This window comes from Alosa sapidissima, chromosome 14, assembly GCF_018492685.1.
Source record: "Alosa sapidissima isolate fAloSap1 chromosome 14, fAloSap1.pri, whole genome shotgun sequence".
Taxonomy (NCBI): Eukaryota; Metazoa; Chordata; class Actinopteri; order Clupeiformes; family Clupeidae; genus Alosa; species Alosa sapidissima.
In genome coordinates this window covers 27,855,170-27,877,511 of record NC_055970.1, presented here as the reverse complement: position 1 = coordinate 27,877,511, position 22,342 = coordinate 27,855,170, and the positions used below count along the sequence as shown (strand labels likewise).

Below are 22,342 nucleotides of genomic sequence, written 5' to 3'. Positions count from 1 at the left end.
AGAGTGAAGATGGGAGGAAGTGATGTCTTTTCTCTAAATGGGCTTCATGGCTGGAACATCAGTAGCTGCAGGACAGCTGAACTGTGTGTAAAATTTGGGAAGCAGTGCTAAGGACAGAGGAGAGTGAGGAAGAGGCCTTGACTGTTGCAGAGCACTTCCTGTAGGAGGTATGTTAGTAGAATCATATAACCACACAGAAGAACACTGCTGGATAGATGCTGAGAAAGTGGAAGCTGAGAATTGTTAAAGCTGATTTGCATACTTGATTGATCTGTTAGCCTACAAACAAACAAATAAGCTTCTGAATGCTCTTACCCATGATTTTCCTTATAGTGTAGGCTATATTGTCTGAAATGCCTTGTTGTTATTATTGCTCATTTGCATTTTTCAAACAGAAAACACGCACATCCATGTTTTGCACTGTGCAGTTTAGCCATCTCCTAGATAGATAGATAGATACTTTATTGATCCCCAGGGGAAATTCAAGAATTCAAGAAATTCCTTTCCTATTTCACAGAGAAAACTAGATGAAAAGAATTCTACATTTATCAAAATCTCTCTTATTATCTAAATATGCAATTGTGCATGCTATTCAAATATTGAAATTACCGGAATGCTACTCCCATGTTAAGTGTACTGATTTAGTTAAATCTGGGCCTCTAATTTGCATAGTGAAGCACTTCAGTGAAACTCCTTATTTGTATGTCAAAATACAGAATAGCACCTTATCCCCACAGTATGTGTATTCAATATGACCTCTAATATTTTGAAAAACAATATTTATTTGACAGAATTAAAAATCGTCCTATGTCTTAAAGTTGCATAGGATGTCTTTTTATTTGACATATTCCTTATTTTATTGAGGTAAGAACTAATAGTGAAAATATAGTCTTGGTCATGGAGAAAAACACTGTTTTTATTCGATGTAGCCTAATTTTGGTTCACCAACAGGAAATGGAAAATTTTTATGGTCATCTCAAATCTCAAAAACAGTGACAGCATTTCAAAATAAAATAAACAAGTCCTAATTCCCACTAGTCAGTTCCCACAATTCCTCAGTGTTCTCAGACAGTGTGGTTGTGTCCATGTATTAAATTGACTTCATCTGAAACTGCAACTATGCCGTCCCACAAGGATTGGGTTCTCCATTTCCCACCCTCCTGAGCTGACGATTCCAGTCAGATTTCTCAGTGCTGTCCTTCTGGCTGTCCCCTGCTTCTGCATGCAGTACAGAGGGGATGGCTGAGCTCCTGCTCCCGCTCTCCTCTTCCTCCTCCTCCTCCTCCTCCTCCTCCTCCTCCTCCTCCTCTTCCTCAGCCTCAGTCACTCTGCTGCACCTCGACCTGCAGCCGATGTTCTTCAGGAGGGCCCTGCAGCGCCTGCGGAAGGCTGTGTCACAGCAGGCGTAGAGCAGCGGGTTCAGGCAGCTATTCACGTAGCCCAGACAGATGGTGTAGGGGTGGGCCAGGAGCAGCAGCTGGACCAAGGTGCAGGAGTAGGGCAGCAGCTCCAGCTCCATCAGCATGGCCAGGCTCTTGTTGGCGTGGTAGGGCAGCCAGCACAGGAAGAAGGCCAGCACCAGGGTGACGATGACGCGCAGCAGCCGGCGCTGGCGCCCGCGGTCGGGCCGCGGACTCTCGCGAAAGTGTTGGGCCAGCAGGCGCCCCAGCGAACAGTAGCACAGCAGCAGCACGGCCAGTGGCAGCAGGAAGCCCAGCAGCGTGGACTTGAGGCCCAGCGCCGCCCCCCACGCCACCTCCAGCCGCTCACGCTCCTCCGGCTCCAGCTCGGCGGGGATCAGGCTGGAGTAGTCCATGTCACAGGAGGAGATGAAGGCCAGAGCGGAGTCCTGAGGCAGGCCAGCGTCCTCCTCCTCAGGCCACTCGTCATCGGACTCGCTCCCCAGGCCCACCTGCTTGACCGTCATGAGCAGGAGAGCAGGCAGGGCCAGCACACCCGCCGCCAACCACACCACACTCACCACGACCGGTGCCCGGCACAGCTCTGTGCCCCGCATGGCCCCTGTTTTGCGTCGCCGTGCGATGACCCAGTAACGCTCCACGCTGAGGCCAGTGAGGGAGAAGACACTGGCGTACATGTTGAGTGCCACTATGAAGCTGCTGACCTGGCACAGGGGCTTTCCAAAGGGCCAGTGGTAGCCCAGGGCTGTGTACGCAGCCCAGAGGGGCAGAGTCAGCACAAAGGCCAGGTCAGCTGCGGCCAGGCTGGCGATGAGAGAGTCGGTGATGGAGCGGGATGACGACGGGGTGGAGGGTCCACTGCAAGCGGTTTTGGGCTTGCTGGACTTCGAGCAGCTGCTGACTCTTGCCACTCTCCCCCTGGGCCTGTCCAGGTACACCCAGAGGACCAGACCATTGCCCAGAGATCCAAGGACAAAAACTAGAACGTAGACAGAAGGTATGAAAACCAGCGAGGGGCTCCACTCACTGTAGTCACACTGGGGGGAAGGGGAAGAGGAAGGTGGAGGAGTGGAGAAGCGTGCCTCAGGAAGGGACATCGCTCCCAAGCTGGCAGCAGCCACAGTGGCGTGTGTGTGCAGGGCCCTTGAGTCAGAAGCCCTTTCCTTCCTTTAATTACCTTTCCGCTTCTTAGAGGATGTAGCTGAAAAGGAAACCAATCCACAGCTATTTAAGAGTGAAGAAGATGTTTAACGGAATATTCTTCATGCGCTGACCAAACATATTGAATAAGGACAAAACATTTTCCCTGACATTCCCAATAGGTAATAAATAATATGAGCATGAAAATATCGAGTGACTTTTAGTGACCTGATAGCCAGGCATGCGAGCTCAGTACAGTATGCATGCTGGGGTCCTAACATTAATCCTCAGCAGAATCAGCAGAAAGTATGGTCTGATACTAAATTAATATTTTCCCCTGAAACCAAATTATTATTTAATCTAGGCCTATGTGTCTTATGTCTCCATACTATAAATGTAAATATGCACGGTCTGTGTACTGACTTCATTTGACAATTTATTTTTACATTAAAACAGAGATCATTTGACAAATTTATTTTTTCATTAAAACAGAGATTAAAACTCATTTTTTCCCCTCAGTTTTAAACTGATTTCGCAATGAGATAACAAAATACAACAAGCTTTATTTCAATAAACTTTTTAGGGTGAATAATCTGCATGCCAGCTGCCAGCAAGGAATCAGTAGGATCTTACCTCAGCATTTGCGCTGCTTTAGTGACGATGCTTTACTTTTTGGTCCAGGCTGTTCTGTTGAGGAGCAATAGTCCCGTGTGTCTCCTGCATGTCATCTATTCCGGTGTCCTCACATCCTTCTCCTGGGATGATGTTTGTAGCTGCTCTGTTTTATCCTCCCTTTTCTTGCCTCGCCCAGCCTCCTGTGTCCCACTCATCTCCACCGTCCAGACCACCCCTGCTGCCGCTTTCCCAGATTTGCTGACAATCCCATACCCAGCCCCCCACATCCCCTGACCCCCCTCCCACTCTGCAAACACAAACTGTGTGCACACTGTGACTCTGGGACAGTCTTAAAGCCTTTCTCCTCAGCAAACTTGTTGTCATTCATGACACAACTTGTAGAAACACATACCATGTCAGCTGACTACATTGTTCTTTGACACCTGACCAAATGTATACAGATGATGGACGATGAGAGTTCTCACCGCTCTAATTCTATACTCAAAGGAAAGACCCTCTCATGTTCAACATCTGTAAAAATATTTTCAAAGCTATGGTAACCATGTCTGATTGATTTGGTGGAGGATCATACTGTTACAGTATTGGTTTTAAGGAGGCCATGAATACGGTTTGATCTTTTGACGGAAAACAAAAAGATTTATGAGTCATGTCAAGTTAACACGATGCTCAAAGCTGCAGATAAGTAAAGTTAAGCAGTGTGACTGAGTCAGAAGGTTGATTGTTACCTTTTGACATTAGATCTGTAAATGTACTTTTGTATTATGAACATTCCACCTCTTTTGTAAACTAATCCCAGTCAAACAGAAGTGAAACCCTGAAAGAGAAACAACACTGAACTTTTTGTTATGTGTGGAAAGTGGAATGATGGTTTGTATTTGCAGAGTAAATAGGAGCTGTTGGCATCAGAGAAGTGTAGCTGAACTGATGAGCTTAAACAGAACAGTTGTTTACAAGATGTCACTGTGACAACACCTTGCTAATGTTGAGCCAACACTCTCTTATTGTGAGTGTGTGAAAGACCAACAGATCTCATCCTACAACCACTGCTTACTACAACACCTGCTTACCACAATCACCCTTTTTTCTTCCTAACATTCTGAAAACAGAGATTCAGATTTGTCAGTTCATTTGAGTCAGCTTTAATACGCTTTGATAGTCAGAAATGTCATTTCAGAGTACAGCGTGTGAATGCATGCAAGCTTTAAAAACCTCCTTTCGTAATGAAAATGGGACTTTTGTCCCCAGAAAAACCCTGATGCAGGACTAAGATATCTTCTTTGACAGGATACAACAATAGCGGAGAGCCTGTGTTTTTTGTGATTGTCTCATTACAAATTTCCAAGACACAACCAACAACCTTTCTACTCTAAGCTCATGCCCTTTTCAGAACATGTCCAGAAACACTCTTAATGAACATACAGCGACAACTTCTGTTCAGTACTCACCAACCCACTGCTTTCTCTCACTTCCTCTCAGACTCACTGCACAATATGGGCCCAGCTGTTCAAACAGGATGGTGTTTATGAAGGGCAAGGGGTCAACAAGGTTTGGGGAGGGGGTATGGGAAGTAGTCATGACTGTAAGAACAACTTGTGTCATTTAAGCAATAAATGTGTTGTTGTTTGTTATGGTTGTTGTTGGGGAAGGGGGGGGGGGGGGGTATATGGAAGAGAGTGTATCTCTCTGTGCGGATAGCTGGCACAGATTACACATTTTTATTGTCCTTGGTGAGAAAAGCTGCTATTACAGAGGATGAGTAGGAGTGTGAATGATCTAGATTCAATGGATTAGACACCCTCATGCTTTTCCCAGCCTGAAGTCCAAGCAAGAGTCTCTGACATAATTTATTTCAAATGTTGCAAATGTTCACCATATCATATTGATACAAGGGGCTCAGTGAGTTCAGTTCATTAATATGACCTCAGTAGCAGGATATGCTCCAGTTTTTGCTTCAGTAATTAACTGGGTCTGAAAAAAATATTCCGCCATGAAAGTGTGTCTGTTATTCTCATTTGCACAAGTAGAAGCTCCTTTTTCATACATCAAACTCATTATATATTTTTTTTGTGGGCAACATGACACACTTCCTTCCTTCATTTGTGTTCCATCTCAAGCTTTTGGCGACCAAGTGACAGGCCTATAATAAACACAGTTGCTAAAAGCTACATCCTCAAAATAATCTACTCTCATGTCATTCATTTGCCTACAAAGTCAGACACTAAAGTAAGTCAGGGATTGAATTGCAATATTTTGATAATGGATCCTATCACTATTCCTTTGAAGAAAACAATTTTTCTTAATGTAGTTGATCAAAGGGATTTTAGTAATGGCCAATGCATCTCATTTTCATATGCCTCAGCAATAGAGTCCAGAACATAATCTCCTGTTATTATTTGGGACCAAGCAGCGAAGTGAAATTTGGCACACTGATTAATTTCACCAAGTTTCATGTCGGCACCTACAGCACTCTAGCGCCGCCAACAGGCCAAAGTTGGACATGCATTCATGCATGTCTTTTGACCCTTTGGCCCGATTTTAAAAAATGAGGTATCATTGGAATCCTTGGACCAAGCCGAGTTCAACTTTCGACGTTCTATGATGTCAATTTCCGCCATTATGGATTTCCCGCCATATTGGATTTTAGCGAAAGTGAAAATAAATTTCCACAGGTCACAAATTTTGCCCGATCGTCACCAAACTTGACACACATTATCTTCAGACCATGCCTTACAAAAGTCCATATGTAAAACCGTTCACCCGTAACCGCCAATCGAAATCAGTGGTGAAGTCGCCAAACTTTCATGTATCAAAAACAATCTTAGTACATGGACTCAAGACCCCATTAGGAGGACACTCAAGAAATTTGGTGACCTTTGACCTCTAGAGGCACTGCAATTAGCAAAAATACATTTTAGCCTCTAGCTGTTGATGTGTTTGGAATTTAAACTTACTAGTGGTGTCTGTTAACACTATGGGAAGGCAGACAAATGCTAACTTGTGATGTCACTGTAATCAATTTGGCTGCCATCTTGGATTTTGTCGGAAACACAAAAATATTTTCACAGGTCACATATTTTATCCGATCTTTACCAAAATTGGCACAGACCACCTTCAGACCATGCCTTATCAGTGCATTACTTTCTGGAGCCATTGACAAAATCGTTTGCCCATCATAGGCAATCAAAGTCGGTGGCCAAGCTGCAGGAAGTGACCTTATATCTCAGCCAATCTTGGGTTGTTTGACATGAAACTTGCTGTGACTGTTTATGTCTGATGTAACAACATTGAGTTGCCATGGCAACTCAAGCTTACTGCTTGGACCCCTCATTGCTGCTTGCAGCTATATTTTATTTTACTTTTGGACAGAAATGAACATTTCCCCTCAGTTGTTGCATCAATATACATAAGAACAACATTATAGAAAATGGTTTAATTGTCAAGGTTTTCGTTTATTATTTGTCCATCAGAAACTGCATATGCCTGTGTGGTGTACATACAATACATACACTAAAAAACACTAGTTTTAGGGGTATTGCTCAAGGATGTAGAGAAGCACACATAAAATCATTGAATCAACATGTAGCAATCCCAGTGGTGACCAGCTTTGGGTGTGTAACATTTTTGCTCTTAGGCTACTCCTTTAAAAAGTCATGAATACTTGTATTACGTTTTTGGTGGTGTGATATGGTTAATATAATGTTACATTACTCATTATATTACTATTTATCCTTCTCTGTCCATTTTTATCAGACTGTATAAAGAAGGTTTTTTATATAGTCTGTGATATAATTCAAGGCTTCTCATTCCATGGTCCTGGACCTGTTGAACAAAATGTAGCTACTTGCTCTAGCAGAAAACACATTTTTGTAAATGTGAAGGTATGGGCAATGCAAACTGAGAGTTTTGTGACACTTTTCCCTCAGACCTATTAATAGGCTGATATTTTAATTTATACTATTTACTTAATCTTCCCTAGTAACTGTAATATTATCACTGTTTTAGAATCTGTGAAAAACTGGGGTTACTGGGGAAAGTAATAATAAAACATTAAATGTAATGTGGTTTTGCTCAATACGTGGGGACAAAACCCACCTTTCATATTTACCTTCAGTAACATACTGCCAAAATGCTGTCTAAAGTTTTTTCCTACTATTTTCAATGAACTTACTAACTACCTGACTACTTTGGTATTATTACTAACACTATTCTTCATCTCATCTAAAACCTTTGGAGAATGAAAGACAGACCTCTCTGCAACCTCCATGGCTTTACACCCCATAACTTCTAACATTCATATGCTTGGCGTTATGGATGTAGGCGTACTATCATGCTGTACATTATTTTCTGCTCTCTAAACACTGTCATCGGCTATTTTATATACATAACCAACTCCCAACTGCTTGCTGATGCTTTCTCTTCCACCCTTGTCTCCACTTAGTATTTTCAGGTTCCGACATATTGTTGCAGCCCCTAGTCTCAGCATCTTTCCGAGACTGAAGTCCAACAAGCAACCAGCATATATTCACCACAAGCCAGAGCTATTATAATACACAGGGAAACCCATAGGACAGCCCACAAGATTAGTTTGTTTACTCCAGTTTAAATTTTGACATCAATCCAATCCATTGTCAAAGCAGTTCAAAGAAGCAGTTCTGCTGAGATCAGAGAACAGGTTTAAAGGCGCTTCATTGTGGCTGGATGGGTGGAGTTTAGAAGGAGAGTTGGCCGTGTTTTCCAGTGGCCTCTGGAGCACTCTCCAGCCAGCCTCCCACATGTGACCTCACATCAGTCACATCTGGCTCCACATGGCAAGGCAGTGGCAGGTAGCCACTGTTGGTGCAAACTGAGCACATAGCACATAGTCTGAACAAATTTCCATGGAATTTGGGTGTAAAATATTAACAGAAAAAAACTAACAGAAAATCACAACAATGAAAGCTTTTGCTGTGCCCCCATGTAAAACATATGTATATTTTACAACAAAATCACTGTTTTGTCTAACATGAAAACATTTTTCTTTCTTTACTGTATCTCCATGAAAACTAAAAGCTGAATATGGATAAACTGAATTTAGCTGAACATTGGATTAACTAAATGGTACAAAAACATTCATACAAGCCATTAACAGGTAAAATATGTCTGATACCCTGAGATGGATTCTTTCCTGTGTGGTTGTACCACTGGCCTATTAGTAAACATGTTGCAACTCCTGTGACCATCATGTGGTCCATGTGGACTATTAATCACTCTATCATCTAGACTATAAGGTACAGGAGAGCCAAGATAAATACTTTTTTGTCATTTTAATAGGGGAGAAAGGCAATATTTAGGAATTAAGGGTAGAGTCGAAGAATGAAAATGGTTTGGTAATGGCAGGTGATTCATAAAACACAAATGTCTTTACAAAATACAGCAAATAACACGCATGTGCAGATAAAAAGATTATTTTTTGGCATATGTGCAAGTTTATCCTGTCACTTCCTTAATAACTGCAGTAGTACATACACTATTTTCTGTGTGAGCTTTACTCATTTAGCTTAAATTTAAAGTGCCAAAGCACTCCCTTATCAAAGCTATCTTCAAAAAGCCACACATATTTACGCCTTGTGTTTTTTGAAGTATGCACACTTCATTTGCAGACAAAAATGACCATTTTAGACGTACAAAATTAATGCATATTCCCATTCACATACGAACAAAGCCTAACCATTTAGTGCACAAATCAGACAGGAAAGGCAGCAAGGATGTGATTAGTCATTCTCCGAATCGCTGCTCCGTTTGCCACATGGTCCAACTCTTTGGATGTTTGCCTGGGCTGGGTTAGAGGACACACCACCAGAAGACAGCCAGGGACGCCAGCAGGCCCAGCAGAGGCTTGCCGGCAGCAGTGAGAGGGGCTGCATTGCACAGGTCACTGCTGCAGCATCTGTATGTGAAGCTGGCCACTGAAGGGAACATCTGGGAGAGCCGGTTGTAATCACAGTCAGAGTACTTGATACACTGGCGGTAGATCAAGCCACCTATGTGTTGAGGGCAAAAGTGTTAGGATTTATCCTTATAATAGTCGAATACCCCATTACCCATTATCATCTATGCCAAGGTCATGGCTAATATTACTGAACAATATCTACCATGGTTAATAACATTCAACTAGGAATGGATATGTTTGCAAAGCGTGCAAATCACCACTCTAAAAGACTTCCAATAACAAGAGACAGTGTAGTTTACTGGATGTAAATGAATATAAGAGTGAGTTGTAGGGAAGAGAAGCACCTCTCTCCTTCAGAGTCAGGCAGGCATCCTCCCAGCCACAGCCTTTGACCTTGGCGCAGCTCCCAGTGTAATCTTTACATTTGTAGCATTGTAGTGCAGAGCCTGGACAAAAAGGTTTTTATTGAGTTAATATAGCACTACACCAACCATCTAGATAGTCAATTGATGAATCTCTCTCTCTCTCTAGCCAGGGCATATGTTGAAAGGGACTATTCTATCAGAATTAGCCTACCAGTATATCTGTACCAGTAGAGCTTTAAGATTCCATTTCATTGTATCCAGTGTAAACGTGTGCCCACAGCACTGTCCATGTCAAAATTGGAAGACGACTTGTACATTCACTTTAACAAATCTTTTTGTTATACAGTTTCCAAAATAGTCATAATCTTTGGATCTATGTACATTCAGAACAACAATATCAAACAGATACTGGTGGGCTGTTCATTAAATTCTAGAAGAAAATTAAAAAGACTGAAGTAGGAATACTGAAGTAAACATTAGGTGAGAAACTTCAGATGACATCAGTTGATATGGTTAACATTTGTAGCATTTGAAGTCATTTAAAGATTAGAAATGAATAGTTAAACCATAGGTATTTCATGTGAATATAGTGTTTTGTTATGTTGTACTATGCTACAATTCATCAATGGGGAAAAATAATCAAAATCATTTCACATACCCAGTCCAAATATTGCAAGACAGAAAACAATGCAAATCCCAACAGATGTTTTCATCGTTGTGTGCAAATATCAAATCCCCTTTGGATACCAGAAATATCTCCCTTCCTTCCTGAAAAGACATGGAATAAATGAATACATATCACCCAATGATATGTTTATGTTAGTAAATATTTAAGTGTTGATCATGTCAAGTTGAAACATTGCCTGAAACAAACTCATTTTCCAATACTAACTCTAATGATGAGCACTTGGTCATGAGGTACATTAAACTGAACCTGCCCTGCAGTCACAGTAAACTCAAGACAAATAATATATATCATAGCTGTTAATTCCTTAAAACATTGCTTATTTATTGCTTATTGCTTAAACCGTATTTGCTTGACACATAAGCACCTGAAACACATGCATGATTCATATAGTTTTGTATGCTTCTTACCTTCTTGGAGTACACTGAGACTGAGAAGCTTTGCACCCTCTTCTTTCTTCTGCCAATGAGTTTTGATCTTGTGAAGAATGCTATACTCACGACCCCACAGACTCTCTACGCCCCCAAGCCTGCTGGCTAGAATTGCAATTGGTCGTATGGGTGACCCTGCCAAATATAAGGTCATTGTCACCGCTGGCTCAATTGTTCCCTCTCCTGATCAAGAGAAAAAAAGTGTGAATGTAATAAATGAGTATGGTGCCCTTACAACAAGACCCCTCTCTCTGGCTACAGACAACGCACACTTTACACCCCGACACACATTTGAACTCAAACATATACAACTTTCCCTAAGATTTACCATCAATGAGCACAAGAAACATAAGGAGATATGTTCTGAGCGGTGGTGGGCAGTTCAGGTCCAGTGTGGAGACACAGGAGACAGGGATGAAGGCATAGCAGCTCCAGCTTGCCCTGGGCGGCTAAACAAAGGTCCCCTACCCACACCACAAAGGCCTCTTGAGGACACGCTGGCAGCATGAAGTAAAGAGAGCAAACAGCCCATAAAGGATTGTTGTAAGACTAGGCTTCTCCAAACAAAGGCCCGTGTGTCCTCCCAAACAGCCATTGGGATTAAAAAAAATCTCAAAATCAAAAGATGTCATTGTTGAAAGTGCTTTGAATTATTGTCATTCTTTGACCGATGTCATTGTTGAAGCCAGAGATGCAGTAGATCCCAAATGACAAGGGTGAATTCTAGATATTCCCTCTAAACTAAAAACAGGGTTTTTTTGTATTAGTCTGAATGTTTTTGATGGCAGATTGTGGTAATTCATCTATTTGGAGTTCACCATTCAAAGTTAATATGCAATGTCACACTGGGTAAAGATCAGTCATTCCACAGCCAAGTAAAGCATAGTGTTTATTTTACCTGAAACATAAAAAACATGACACACATTTATAAAGAAAAAATATAATTGATACACTTGCAAATAAGAGATTTTTCTTCAAACAAAAGTAGATAAATGAAAGCTCTATTGCACAGCTTATTTTCCAAAAAAGGAGAAACTAATTAAAATATTAATTAGCAATCACCCACAATAAAAACTGAAAATATAACAAAAGAAAAGAAACCTCATATCTCTCTCTCTATACATATATATACTGTACACCGAAAAAGGGTAGAACACTTACCCACTTGGCAAAACATGAAAAAAGAAATCTTTACCATGGTACTTATTCAAATACTTTTGTTCTGATTGAACCAGATAATTTAAAGTCCAGTTCTCTGTTTACACCCGAGATGATGGGCTGCTTCAAAAAGGTGAAAGCGGCGTATAGATCTCTTGCACCGGACAGGCTTTTCCACATTCAGGTTCTATAGACCAGAGAACACTGGATGACAATAAAGCTAAAAGCTGAAACAATAAATCAGGGTCAAGCCAAGGAATCAGACCAAGCAAACAAAACCAACTGTCTCTATGGGAGGGTAAGTGACTTTGGAGTGGGAGAGAAATAATAAAGTATCTGTTACTCCGTAACTGTAAGATCTGACACTTGTGCTGTTTTACTTATCACTTCTCAGTTAATCACAAAATTCTAAAAAACTCTTTAAACTACATGGGATGTTGTTGTCTGTGGCAATATCATATTTTACAAAGAAGTTTCATCCACATCGATCCTACGCTGGTAAAGACATGAGCACCATCATTTATTTTCTTTTACATACCACATCAGATCTTTGTCTCATGTTGGAGTCAAACCACTGAAGTGGTAATATCTGACCTCTTTGACTGTGACATCACTGAATGTGAGTCCATTGGTTCATAGCATTAGTGGCAAAGCTGTGTTTTTCTGGGAAACAAACCAACTGCACTGATGCAGAGAAGCAGATTTGTAACAGCGGATTGGAGAAGTCAGACCACACCAATCAAGTCTCTGAGTCATGTGTCTTTGTCTGTATGTGCACAAATGTAATGTAATCAGGAGCACACTCATCTTGTGACGCATCCTATTTGCTCCAAACAAATAAGGAAAAGCAATGTGTCTGCATTTGATCATCACCAAAAGAATACCATAAGAAGACTGGCAGCTTGAACTCTCTGTGAAAGATTCCCGAGAGGGGCAAGAAGACCATCCTTTACTGCCGGCTGTGCTAAAAACTATTTTTTAAAAAGCTTAGGCATGAGTTGTAAAGGCCTGACAAACTGCCAACTCGCCCCTTTCATAGTGCGGTGCCACCGGGCAGTGTCAGACGTGGCGAGGGCAGCGACCTGCCGGAGCGGCCAGGTTCATGCCACGGAGCTCCCCCTCATCATAGTCATCCGTGTCTGAAGAATTGTCGTCATGAAAGGGGGCAATGGAGACATCGCTTACGGAGTTCTGCTGGTGGGGGAGAGAGCAGGAGGGAGAGGGAGACACACACACATGAGGTGAGTGTACAAATGAGAGCAGTGGCCACAGTTTTCAGAAGTACATGTCCAACTCTCATTCTTTCATTGATTAAAATAACATCTTGTGGCTGTGCTGGTCATTCCCTGTAAATGTTCCAAGTATCCATGGGTTTAAGCAGGATTAATACAGTTCAGATTGTTTTGGGGTGAGGGGTGGGGTAGGGGAAGAATTTATTGGAGTATGATTTCTTTCAGTACGCAACAAATATATCATATGTTCTACAACTATTTTAAACGTGCAATGAACCTTTTGGGCTTGATCAGCTCACTGTAAGACAAAAGGACATTAAATATAATTTAATCGTTTCAATTACTACCTTACAATCTCTCAGGACAAGCCTGAACTCAACAGAAATCTAATTTTGCTGTTATCAAATCTGGGCAAATTGGAAACATTTCAAATGGTGTCTTTTGTCTTTGGGTAATGGTCTGGCTGGCACATATATGGAACTCCTTGAATAGCTGAGTAATCCAGCAAGAGAAAACTCAAATCTTGAGAAAACTCAAAAAAGTGATTGCTTGACATGCTTGATTCTAAGGATTGGTGTAACCTGCGTTGTGTAGCCACAGTCCTGCACTGAACTAACCTGACCCTAGCTAGATGAATTTCGCTCCGCCTAGCTCCACTCATCCATCTGGAACCGATCCATTGAAGTGTTGCTTCAGAAGGCTGGGCCTAATCAAAAAATGCTTGCATATGATTGAATAAGCCACTTGTCCATCATCTATTGACGTGCTACTTCAACCACTCACATCGAAGCCAACCCGTGACGCTAATAACAGTCTCACAGTCGCTTCTACGCTATGTCACATCTATGAAACTCCCGCCCTGCGTTCTGATTGGCTGTACCATAAAATCGGTTGCAGAAATCACTCTCAATGGAAGAGGTCCCAGATGGATGTGAGTGAAGCTAGGCGGAACGAAATTCATCTGGCTAGGGTCAGGTTAGCACTGAACTGAACTGAACTGAACTGACACTTACAACCTCTGACCTGGGAAGTGGGCATCCTAGCATGGAGGCCAAAATCTCTGGGTAGTGGTCTGTCACTCACCCACTAAACCTCACACCCAACCCGGGTCAAAGCACCAATGTAACCTGCATTATAATCTTTGGAATTAGAATAGGATTTCTGGCAGCCAGTTCTGTTTTCCTTAAACCAGCACTATTCCCCTAAAATGCAGGCAGAAAACTCCAGCGGCTTTGGAAAATACACAAACTCAATCTATATCTACCACAAGTGATCAGGCACACAGAATGTGGCTGTAGCAACAGAGGCGCAGGACGCACAGCACTTACAGAGCGAACGACTGACTCGCGGAAGGTGGGGCAGACCATGTGGAAGCGAGGGATGCGAACGTCAAAGACCTCCTCCTTGTTTTTTAGCCGGTGGAAGGTGTAGTGTCCCTCCATGTACTCAGAAGTGGTGGAGAAGGTAGTACAGCTGGCGTATTCATGCACTTTGCCAGGAGTCATCACAGGAAACTCCCCTGGACACAATATTAAAGTCACCAACTCAGAGGAGGAAACAATATTAGAGTAACTGTTAAAAGGAATTTCACCAGAAATCTTAATCTGTTTAGCTGCTACTAAGTAACAAACACATGCTAGTGTCATTCATAACTTGAAAGGGGATGAGACTAAGGGCCACATGTATCAAAGGTGCACACGCACAGACATCACTCAGAGCACGACCCACGGAACTGTATTCATGAAAAGATACTTGCCAAGAAAACCAGCATACTTCTGCAAATAGTTTGGAGGTGCCCTTCACATAATATTTGTAATTTGCAGATTGTTGACACCAAAAGCAACTAAAAGTGATGCAAGTAGGCTAAATGGCCTGTGTATCAATCACTGCAAGTAGACTAAATGGCCTGTGTATCAATCACTGCATTCTCGCACATGTACTGTATTGCCAGGCTCTTCCTGGAAGGCTCTTCAGCCTGCTCATACATTTTCGATGGAGTGTCACCTGTATTGTAGCCACTACTGTTTGGGTGTACCTGTGAACATGGACCATGCTGGGTGTTGCTCCAATGGAAATACATACAAATAAAGAGGCTTCCGTGGAATATAGTCCATTGTGTAGACCATAAAAGGATAATTGTGGGGGTGGACATTAAGCATGTTCATATGCACACGATTTGACCCACTTTCAGATTTATGAATTAGCTGCACGTTCCATTTGATAACAAGGACTAAAAACGTCCACACATAAATTGTGGGATTTCGCATACACATGGTTCTATGGCAAGCTGTACACAAACACTGATACACTTGGCCCCATGTGTCTTCAGAACAACTGGGCTGACTGCCACAGCTAATGCTTTAGGTCTGTCACCTGATTGACAGGTTTCTTACCGACCACACCCGGGCCTCGCACTTCCTCCACATTGCCATTGGCGTTCGTGATCTTCCAGTAGCGGCTGTCCAGCTGGCAGGCATTCTCAGGCAGGGCATTTCTGGCCATCTCAATTCTGATGCAGGGATGATACACCATAGCAGTGAGTTTACACACACACACACACAATAGCAGTGAGTTTACACACACACACACACACACACACACACACACCATAGCAGTGAGTTTACACACAAACATACCATAGCAGTGAGTTTACACACTTCCACACACACACACAGTACAGGCAGAAGTTAATGTACACCCACAGAATGCCATCCTTCATCAGTCTCATAAGGGAAAAGTACCTGATTCGATAGGTGAAGAAGAAGTGCGGGGGATGCACAGAGCTGAGCTCGGGCAGGAAGGAGGTAGAGACGGAGACAGTGATGTCACCTGTGGTGGCCACACATTGTTTGTCATGGACATACCTGAGACAAAACATTAGGAGAGGGACAATGAGCATTGACCGAGGAAGGTGCTCTAAGCCAAGTCACAGCGGGCACGGCCGCTCCAGAACATCTGGGCTGCTCAGCATGTGATGCATTAATTAGTGCAGCCCTGCCAGTGTGTGTGTACTGATGCACACTGAGGGTGAAGAACTCTTTTAGTTCTGTTTCTGATGCATCTTTAACATGTTTGTTTGTTGGCTTATTTATTTCATTAATTTGTAAGAGACCCTGTACAATTTTAAACATGAATGCCATTTGACGCATTTTATACGCACATTATTTGCTTTATTGAATTATAATTATTATGTTATTGGCCATTATTACATTATTGGCTGTTATTACGTTATTGGCTGCTACAGGCTCATTTACAGTCCCCTGGCATGTCACAGATTGACAAACCCATCCAATATGTAGACATACAGTCACACCTTTGTAATTTGCATGGCAATCATAACCCAATATACAACTACACGTTCATGTGTAGTGGCTTGCGATGCATACCTGAAGATCTGGTCCCTGATGATTGGGTACTCCCCGGTCACCACATTATGGACATATGAGGTAAACCACTCTGTAAAGCTTGACCCTGTGATGAGTTACAGAGGCTCAGAAAAATACAAACCACTCAGTCACAGACATGATGAGAGTGGTGACTAAAGAAACTGTACAGCAATTGGTAATAATACCTGCACCTCACCTGCAATTGGTAATAATATATGTGAAGTATGAGAAAACAGAAACAGTTTTATACCTGTGATGAACATGTCAATGGCTGATGGATCTTGGGCCATTTGATCCTACAAAAGAATGGCAAGTCAGAACGGCTCAAGAGGTGAGTATAAATATTACAGGGGTCGAGACCTCCCCCTAGTGGTGTCAAGACAATTATGTAGGAGGACTGGTTGTACTAAATTGTGCTTAAATCTGGTTAGCATCATAACCACGCTGTGCTAATTTGTTAAAAACCGTTGTATTCAAGTTAATTCTGTAAACCAACCACCACAAATGGAATTAAATTCTGTGGGAAACACTGTCAACGTTAGTAATACCAGCATACCTGCTACTCTAGTTCTGAACATACTGCAGCTATTTAGGAGAAAGACTTGAAACATGTAGGGGTTTGTGCTGTAACTCCGAGTGTGAAATGGCTGGAGGCTCCTACCGGACAGTGGTAGAAGATCTCACTGCGGACGCGGCCTTCAGTGCCCTCCAGGGCCAAGTACTGGCTGAGTCCCGTGTGGAAGCAGAAGGTGAGAGGCAGGCACTGCCGCATGCCCTTCCGCTGCTGGAATCCCCCTGCTGCGGTCTCAATGTCCAGCAGGTCCTCAGAGCGATAGTGGTTGGACAATGCCATGCTGCCCATCAATCTGATAAATATCACACAAGTTTTACTTTAATTACTAGTTAAATAGGCCTTATATATTATCATGTAAGATGCACATTCAGATGCATATTCAGAACCACAATTAAATACAGTTGTATCAGAATGCATGAGAAAGTACTTAAATATGATGCTGCATTATTTTAAATGAAAGACCTTCTATTTCAAGTTCAGACACACAATTTCCACCATTGGCCAAAGTGGCAATCATACATTTGGTCTTTCCACTCTGTCCTACACTCCAGCAAAACATGCTGTCAGTAGATGCTGCTGGTTGCCAGAAAATAAAATAAGACAAAAAATGTCAACGCAAAATACTTGTAATCTGAAAGCTGTGATTACAAAAGTCCATGGAAATAGAACACAACCACAGTACAATACATGCTGATAGCTGACAGTGTTGTGCGTGAACGAGTTCAAAAGAACGCGTTCATTGAACACGCTCATTTTTCCGTGAACGTTGAACTGAACGCAACACATTTTTAAATAAAGAACTTGAACGTGAATTAGTTCACATTATGTGTCATGAATGGCAGACATCACTGTAAATGAACGTTGGAATTTGTTAACTGAGTGACATCTGTTTTCTCTTTTGAAACGCAACGAGAGAAAGTTCCTCCCTCCAGTATTCTCGCTGGTGCCGCTTAAATCATGTATCACCAGACAGAAATGGTTTTGACATTGTGTGCGCAATGCATTTCGGGCAACGTAGTGTCCGGCTGAGAATAGTTGAATAGCATACTGGCTTCCGCACAACGTTACCCGTGATGAATTGCAGCAGAGCGGGGTAGGCATAGCAACGCCGCGTAGCAGGCAACGACGAGAGCGCCGAGGGCTGGATTTCATTGCACTAAGTATAGAACTGGTCTAGCTTGTCTGTACTGCTGCAAGTTTTATCACCTGGTAAGAAACCCACAATTGCAGTGTCATGAGCAAATGTCTAATGAGCAGCTTCAAAGAACGTATAGTGATTTCTAGCTCGTAGTGTGGAAAAAAAGTATTTATTTAAATATCTCACGAAAAAAGTAAAATGAACTGAACTTTGATCTAGTTCAGAATTAAAATTGTGAACTTTGAACGTGAACTGTTCACTTTGAGCATGTATGAACTGAACTTGAACTAGTTCAGAAAAGCTGTGAACTGGCACAACACTGATAGCTGAGGCCCTTAATAACATGCCTTAATTAACAGTTGATTCACTACACAACCGCTTACGGTATCTGTCACACAACCCCTCTGAAAAATCAGCCTGTCAGAAAGTGTGCTCCTACCCAGGCACCACCAGCTTCTGCCCATTGTGTATTCGGTACGAACAACGGTAGTCACTGGGAAGCTTGCAGCCAATCTGGGCCTCAATGGCATCGAGTTCCTCCTCCTTAGCTCCCTCTATTCAAAACAAAAAACAACATCAAAGCAGAGAAGCAGCAGTATCCATGTAGTTGAACAGCAGTATCCATGAACAGTAGAACAGTAGATTCCATGAAAATCAGCTCTGGAAAAAAAAAGTCACGGCCATTATACTAACCATGGAAAGACTTAACCAAATAATATAGCTTGTAGAATTAGAATTGAATTTACGGTCTTTTTCAGTATTTTTATATTTTAAACAGTATTTTTCAAAACACAGCTAGGCTAAAATATCCCATTGGATGGATGGTCCTCTTCCCATTGGGCTAAAATATCCCATTGGATGGATATATGAAGCCTTGTAAATTAAGTGGCTAAGTAATAAGAACTAGGTATGGCGACTGAGAGCGGGAAACCAAACGTGTGTGTGGTGTGTGTGTGTGTGTGGGTGTGTGTGTGTGTGGGAATGAATGTGAAATATGGATGAGTGGGAATAAATGTTACATGTGAATGAGTGGAATATGGTATATGTGGGTGAGTGGTAGTATGGAGAGCAAAGTATGTGTATGTGAATGTATGAGTACTGTATGAGCATGCATGAGGGTTAAGATCCTGTGGAGTAAAGTAGTACTGTTACTAGTACGATTTGTATTTTGATGGTGATATGAAGTTACACAGTATATGCTGGTATATGTATTACTTCTTGATGAAAATAATAAAAAATAATTATAAAAAAAAAAAAAAATAAAAAAAAAAATTATATATATATATATATATATATATATATATATAAAACTTGTATAGGTCATGCATAGTTTACAAACTGCTGCTGATGTTTCCGCTCTACCTTTGAGGGATTCAATCATTCTCGGGCATCTCTGTGTCAGGTAAGCTTTCAGATCATCCCAGGCTTTCTTCAGGATGCTGTGGTGGTCTATATAACGACCCAGATCAGCATAGTACCATCGGAAAAGATCCTTCCAGGTTTGCCCCTTTTGTGTTTTTTCTGACCTGAACAGTTAAAACAATGAAGAGAAACTTAAAAATATGGATACATTTCATCCAGAAAAATCTATATCTACAGTATTCATAAGTTTACATACCCTGTACATACACATGCTAAAGTTGACTAAAAACCTAATGACTAAAAGCCCAATGTATATGGTCCCCTTGAATCTCTTTGTCAGTGTATTGACAAGATCAACAACTGGAAGTCTCAACATTTTCTTCAGTTGAACAAAGAAAAAGTAATTATATTTGGTAAAAAGGAGGAAAGACTTAAGATTGCCACTCTCCTTGATATTAAAGGGCTTAAAGCAAAAGATACTGTTAAAATTCTTGGTGTCATAATTGACAGTGATCTACATTTAAACAGCCACATGAAAGCAATAACTAAATCAGCTTTTTACCACCTCAAAAACATTGCCAAAAGGGCTAATGTCAAAACAAGATCTAGAAAAACTTATTCATGCATTCATCTCCAGTAGGGTTGACTACTGCAATGGGCTTTTCACAGGCCTTCCTAAAAAGACTATTAAACAGCTTCAGATGATATAAAATGCAGCAGCTAGGGTTCTCACGAAAACTAAAAGAATTGACCACATTACTCCAATATTTAAGTCCCTGCATTGGCTTCCAGTAAGTCACAGAATTGACTTTAAAGCAATTCTACTTGTTTATAAATCACTAAATGGAACAGGACCAAATTACCTAGCAGACATGCTTCAGTACACACCTTCCTGACTTCTCAGGTCTCAGGAGAAATACTTGTTAGTAATACCTACTGGTAGAACTAAACATGGTCATTACGAAAAGCATACATCTTCACAGATAAACTTTGGTTCTTGTGGTCATTAAGGTCATTCTTCTAAATACCTCATTTTTACATCCACTATCTACAAAAACTAGTTTATTGCACTATGTTGTCATGAAAGCACCAATGTATGGTTATGGTTATATGATTTAGCAGACGCTGTTGTCCAAAGCGACAAATAAAAACAATACAATAGTTAAAAAGAACAGTGAACAGTTTTCAAATGTTGGTAAGACTACATTAAGGAAAATAGCAGTAGTAAACAATAATGACAATGCAATATCAATGATCAATAGCCTGATGAAAATAAACAAATACAATAATATACAAACCCTAACTCATAAAAAAAAACCTTAATTAATTAAGTGTATGCTGAACCGATATGTTGCTTGAAAGCATTTCTGTATGAAAGCAAAGGCACAAGAATAATTTATAGAAATACCAAATATAGATAAAATATGGATAACTCACTCAGTTACAAGCCAGTGTTTGAAACAGAGTCTCCTCCATAGCGGATTGTGTCCGGACAGCTCATTGAGTCGACGACTCACAAAGCTGCAGCTATGGAAAACAATTGTAGCAAATTTTGAAGTCAACTGATAACCAGGTATTTTTTGTAAACTATTGTTTATGTTACTGGCCAAGATGTTTTAGTGCCTAGGCAGCGTGACAGGTCTTAGTGTCTGATGACATACCTGCTGATTCATTAGCTGAACATTAATGTAGGCCTAGCATTACTGTATATTTATATTGCTAGGTAGGGTTGGTGACATTCAGAAAGCATGAGTAAGCCAGAATGCCATCGACGCCTAGCAATTTTTAGACAAGGGATCAAAACCCTACCATTTGTTTCATTTTATCTGATGTTCAGTGTCTTTTTATAGGTGTGTATGAGCGGTGGATGTCGTGCTCACATGCCTCATAAGCAGACTGAATTTGATTGGTGGAACTGAATATGTCAGGAGTTGTAAGACCTCAACCGCCCCCAGTCCTCGTGGCCACTTGGGGTTGATTGAGATAGCCGACTGTAGCCAGTTGGGCCACAGCGGCCCCCGACCTGCTGAGCGTCTTTTTTTTTAATGATCAACTGGTTGATCATCATAACAAAAGTTATCGCTCGACTTTTTCGGACAAGCAATGACCATGTATGTGTAAAATGAAGTGTCTGTCCATTGTCTACAGGACAAAAGGAATAAGGCTAAACAAAATGATGTAGACAGGCTAACATTGTTTTTTTCAGGTAGGCTTGACAGGCTATAGGTCAGCAGAATGTATTTTAACTATGGCAAAGGCTGTTTTGAAGTAAGTGTTTTTAAAATGTACAGGTGATTATTATATCAGTTTAAATGAGCAAGCCCCACAAGTCCACTTTATGACACATGACTCGCACAGTTCAATGGTAACTTGCTTTAATATTTCTGACATCTTTTTTGTATGCTATGGTCTAATAAAACTTTTCCCATAAACCTGTTGTTGTTATTACTCAGATATAGTCCAGCCATTCAGAATTATGAACGCTGGGGGACAATTTTTTTTTTTAAATTGGGCCCCTAACCCACAATCACTTTCCCACCATCAAATGCATGCCATTCTCCCTTGAACATCTCTGAGGGCAAGCTTGTTTGTGGCATAGAATAGATACTAGGTGAAAAAAAAAAAAAAAAAAAAAAAAAAATATATAGTATAGTATAGTATAAGTAAAAGTATAAGTAAAAGTATATATACTCTTTTGATCCCGTGAGGGAAATTTGGTCTCTGCATTTATCCCAATCCGTGAAATAGTGAATTAGTGAAACACACACAGCACACAGTGTACACACAGTGAGGTGAAGCACACACTAATCCCGGCGCAGTGAGCTGCCTGCATCAATGGCGGCACTCGGGGAGCAGTGAGGGGTTAGGTGCCTTGCTCAAGGGCA

General features: G+C 41.4%; 3 protein-coding genes across 5 annotated transcripts in view; all 3 read right to left on the bottom strand.

Moving 5' to 3' along the window:
* Positions 1-1,297: 1,297 nt before the first annotated feature.
* Positions 1,298-3,391, bottom strand: aplnr2 (apelin receptor 2; the record flags this gene model as incomplete). Its single annotated transcript, XM_042061240.1, has 2 exons — positions 3,195-3,391; positions 1,298-2,622 (listed from the first exon to the last, which is right to left on the bottom strand). A coding segment is annotated over exon 2 (1,221 nt), but the record flags the coding sequence as incomplete, so codon positions are not given.
* Positions 3,392-6,625: 3,234 nt separating this feature from the next.
* Positions 6,626-11,110, bottom strand: cd59 (CD59 molecule (CD59 blood group)). Its single transcript, XM_042061225.1, has 4 exons — positions 10,587-11,110; positions 10,150-10,259; positions 9,471-9,572; positions 6,626-9,217 (listed from the first exon to the last, which is right to left on the bottom strand). The coding sequence occupies exons 2-4, from the start codon at positions 10,202-10,204 to the stop codon at positions 9,018-9,020; spliced, it is 357 nt and encodes a 118-aa protein (XP_041917159.1). The 5' UTR covers positions 10,205-10,259; positions 10,587-11,110; the 3' UTR covers positions 6,626-9,017.
* Positions 11,111-11,483: 373 nt separating this feature from the next.
* The window catches only part of fbxo3 (F-box protein 3), a 12,241-nt gene continuing 1,382 nt past the window's right edge, over positions 11,484-22,342 (bottom strand). Inside the window, exons 2-11 of one of the 3 annotated variants that reach the window (XM_042061222.1) lie at positions 20,895-20,984; positions 19,458-19,621; positions 18,535-18,649; positions 17,045-17,249; positions 16,634-16,679; positions 16,384-16,468; positions 15,739-15,861; positions 15,391-15,506; positions 14,326-14,516; positions 11,484-12,959 (exon numbers count right to left, since the gene is read on the bottom strand). In XM_042061222.1, the coding sequence (XP_041917156.1) occupies positions 12,825-12,959; positions 14,326-14,516; positions 15,391-15,506; positions 15,739-15,861; positions 16,384-16,468; positions 16,634-16,679; positions 17,045-17,249; positions 18,535-18,649; positions 19,458-19,621; positions 20,895-20,984 (1,270 nt within the window). In that variant the 3' untranslated portion in view covers positions 11,484-12,824. Of the gene's footprint in view, positions 12,960-14,325; positions 14,517-15,370; positions 15,507-15,738; positions 15,862-16,383; positions 16,469-16,633; positions 16,680-17,044; positions 17,250-18,534; positions 18,650-19,457; positions 19,622-20,894; positions 20,985-22,342 lie in introns of those variants that run through there. The other 2 variants (XM_042061223.1, XM_042061224.1) reach the window with 2 other exon arrangements.

Bases quoted from the DNA above. Each gene is read 5' to 3' on its own strand.
- cd59 (XM_042061225.1), bottom strand. From the start codon at position 10,204: ATGAAAACATCTGTTGGGATTTGCATTGTTTTCTGTCTTGCAATATTT. The intron at 9,573-10,149 runs GTATGTGAAATG...CTTTTTGTCCAG, and splicing joins TCTTGCAATATTTGGACTGG to GCTCTGCACTACAATGCTAC. The intron at 9,218-9,470 runs GTGCTTCTCTTC...CTCAACACATAG, and splicing joins CCTGACTCTGAAGGAGAGAG to GTGGCTTGATCTACCGCCAG.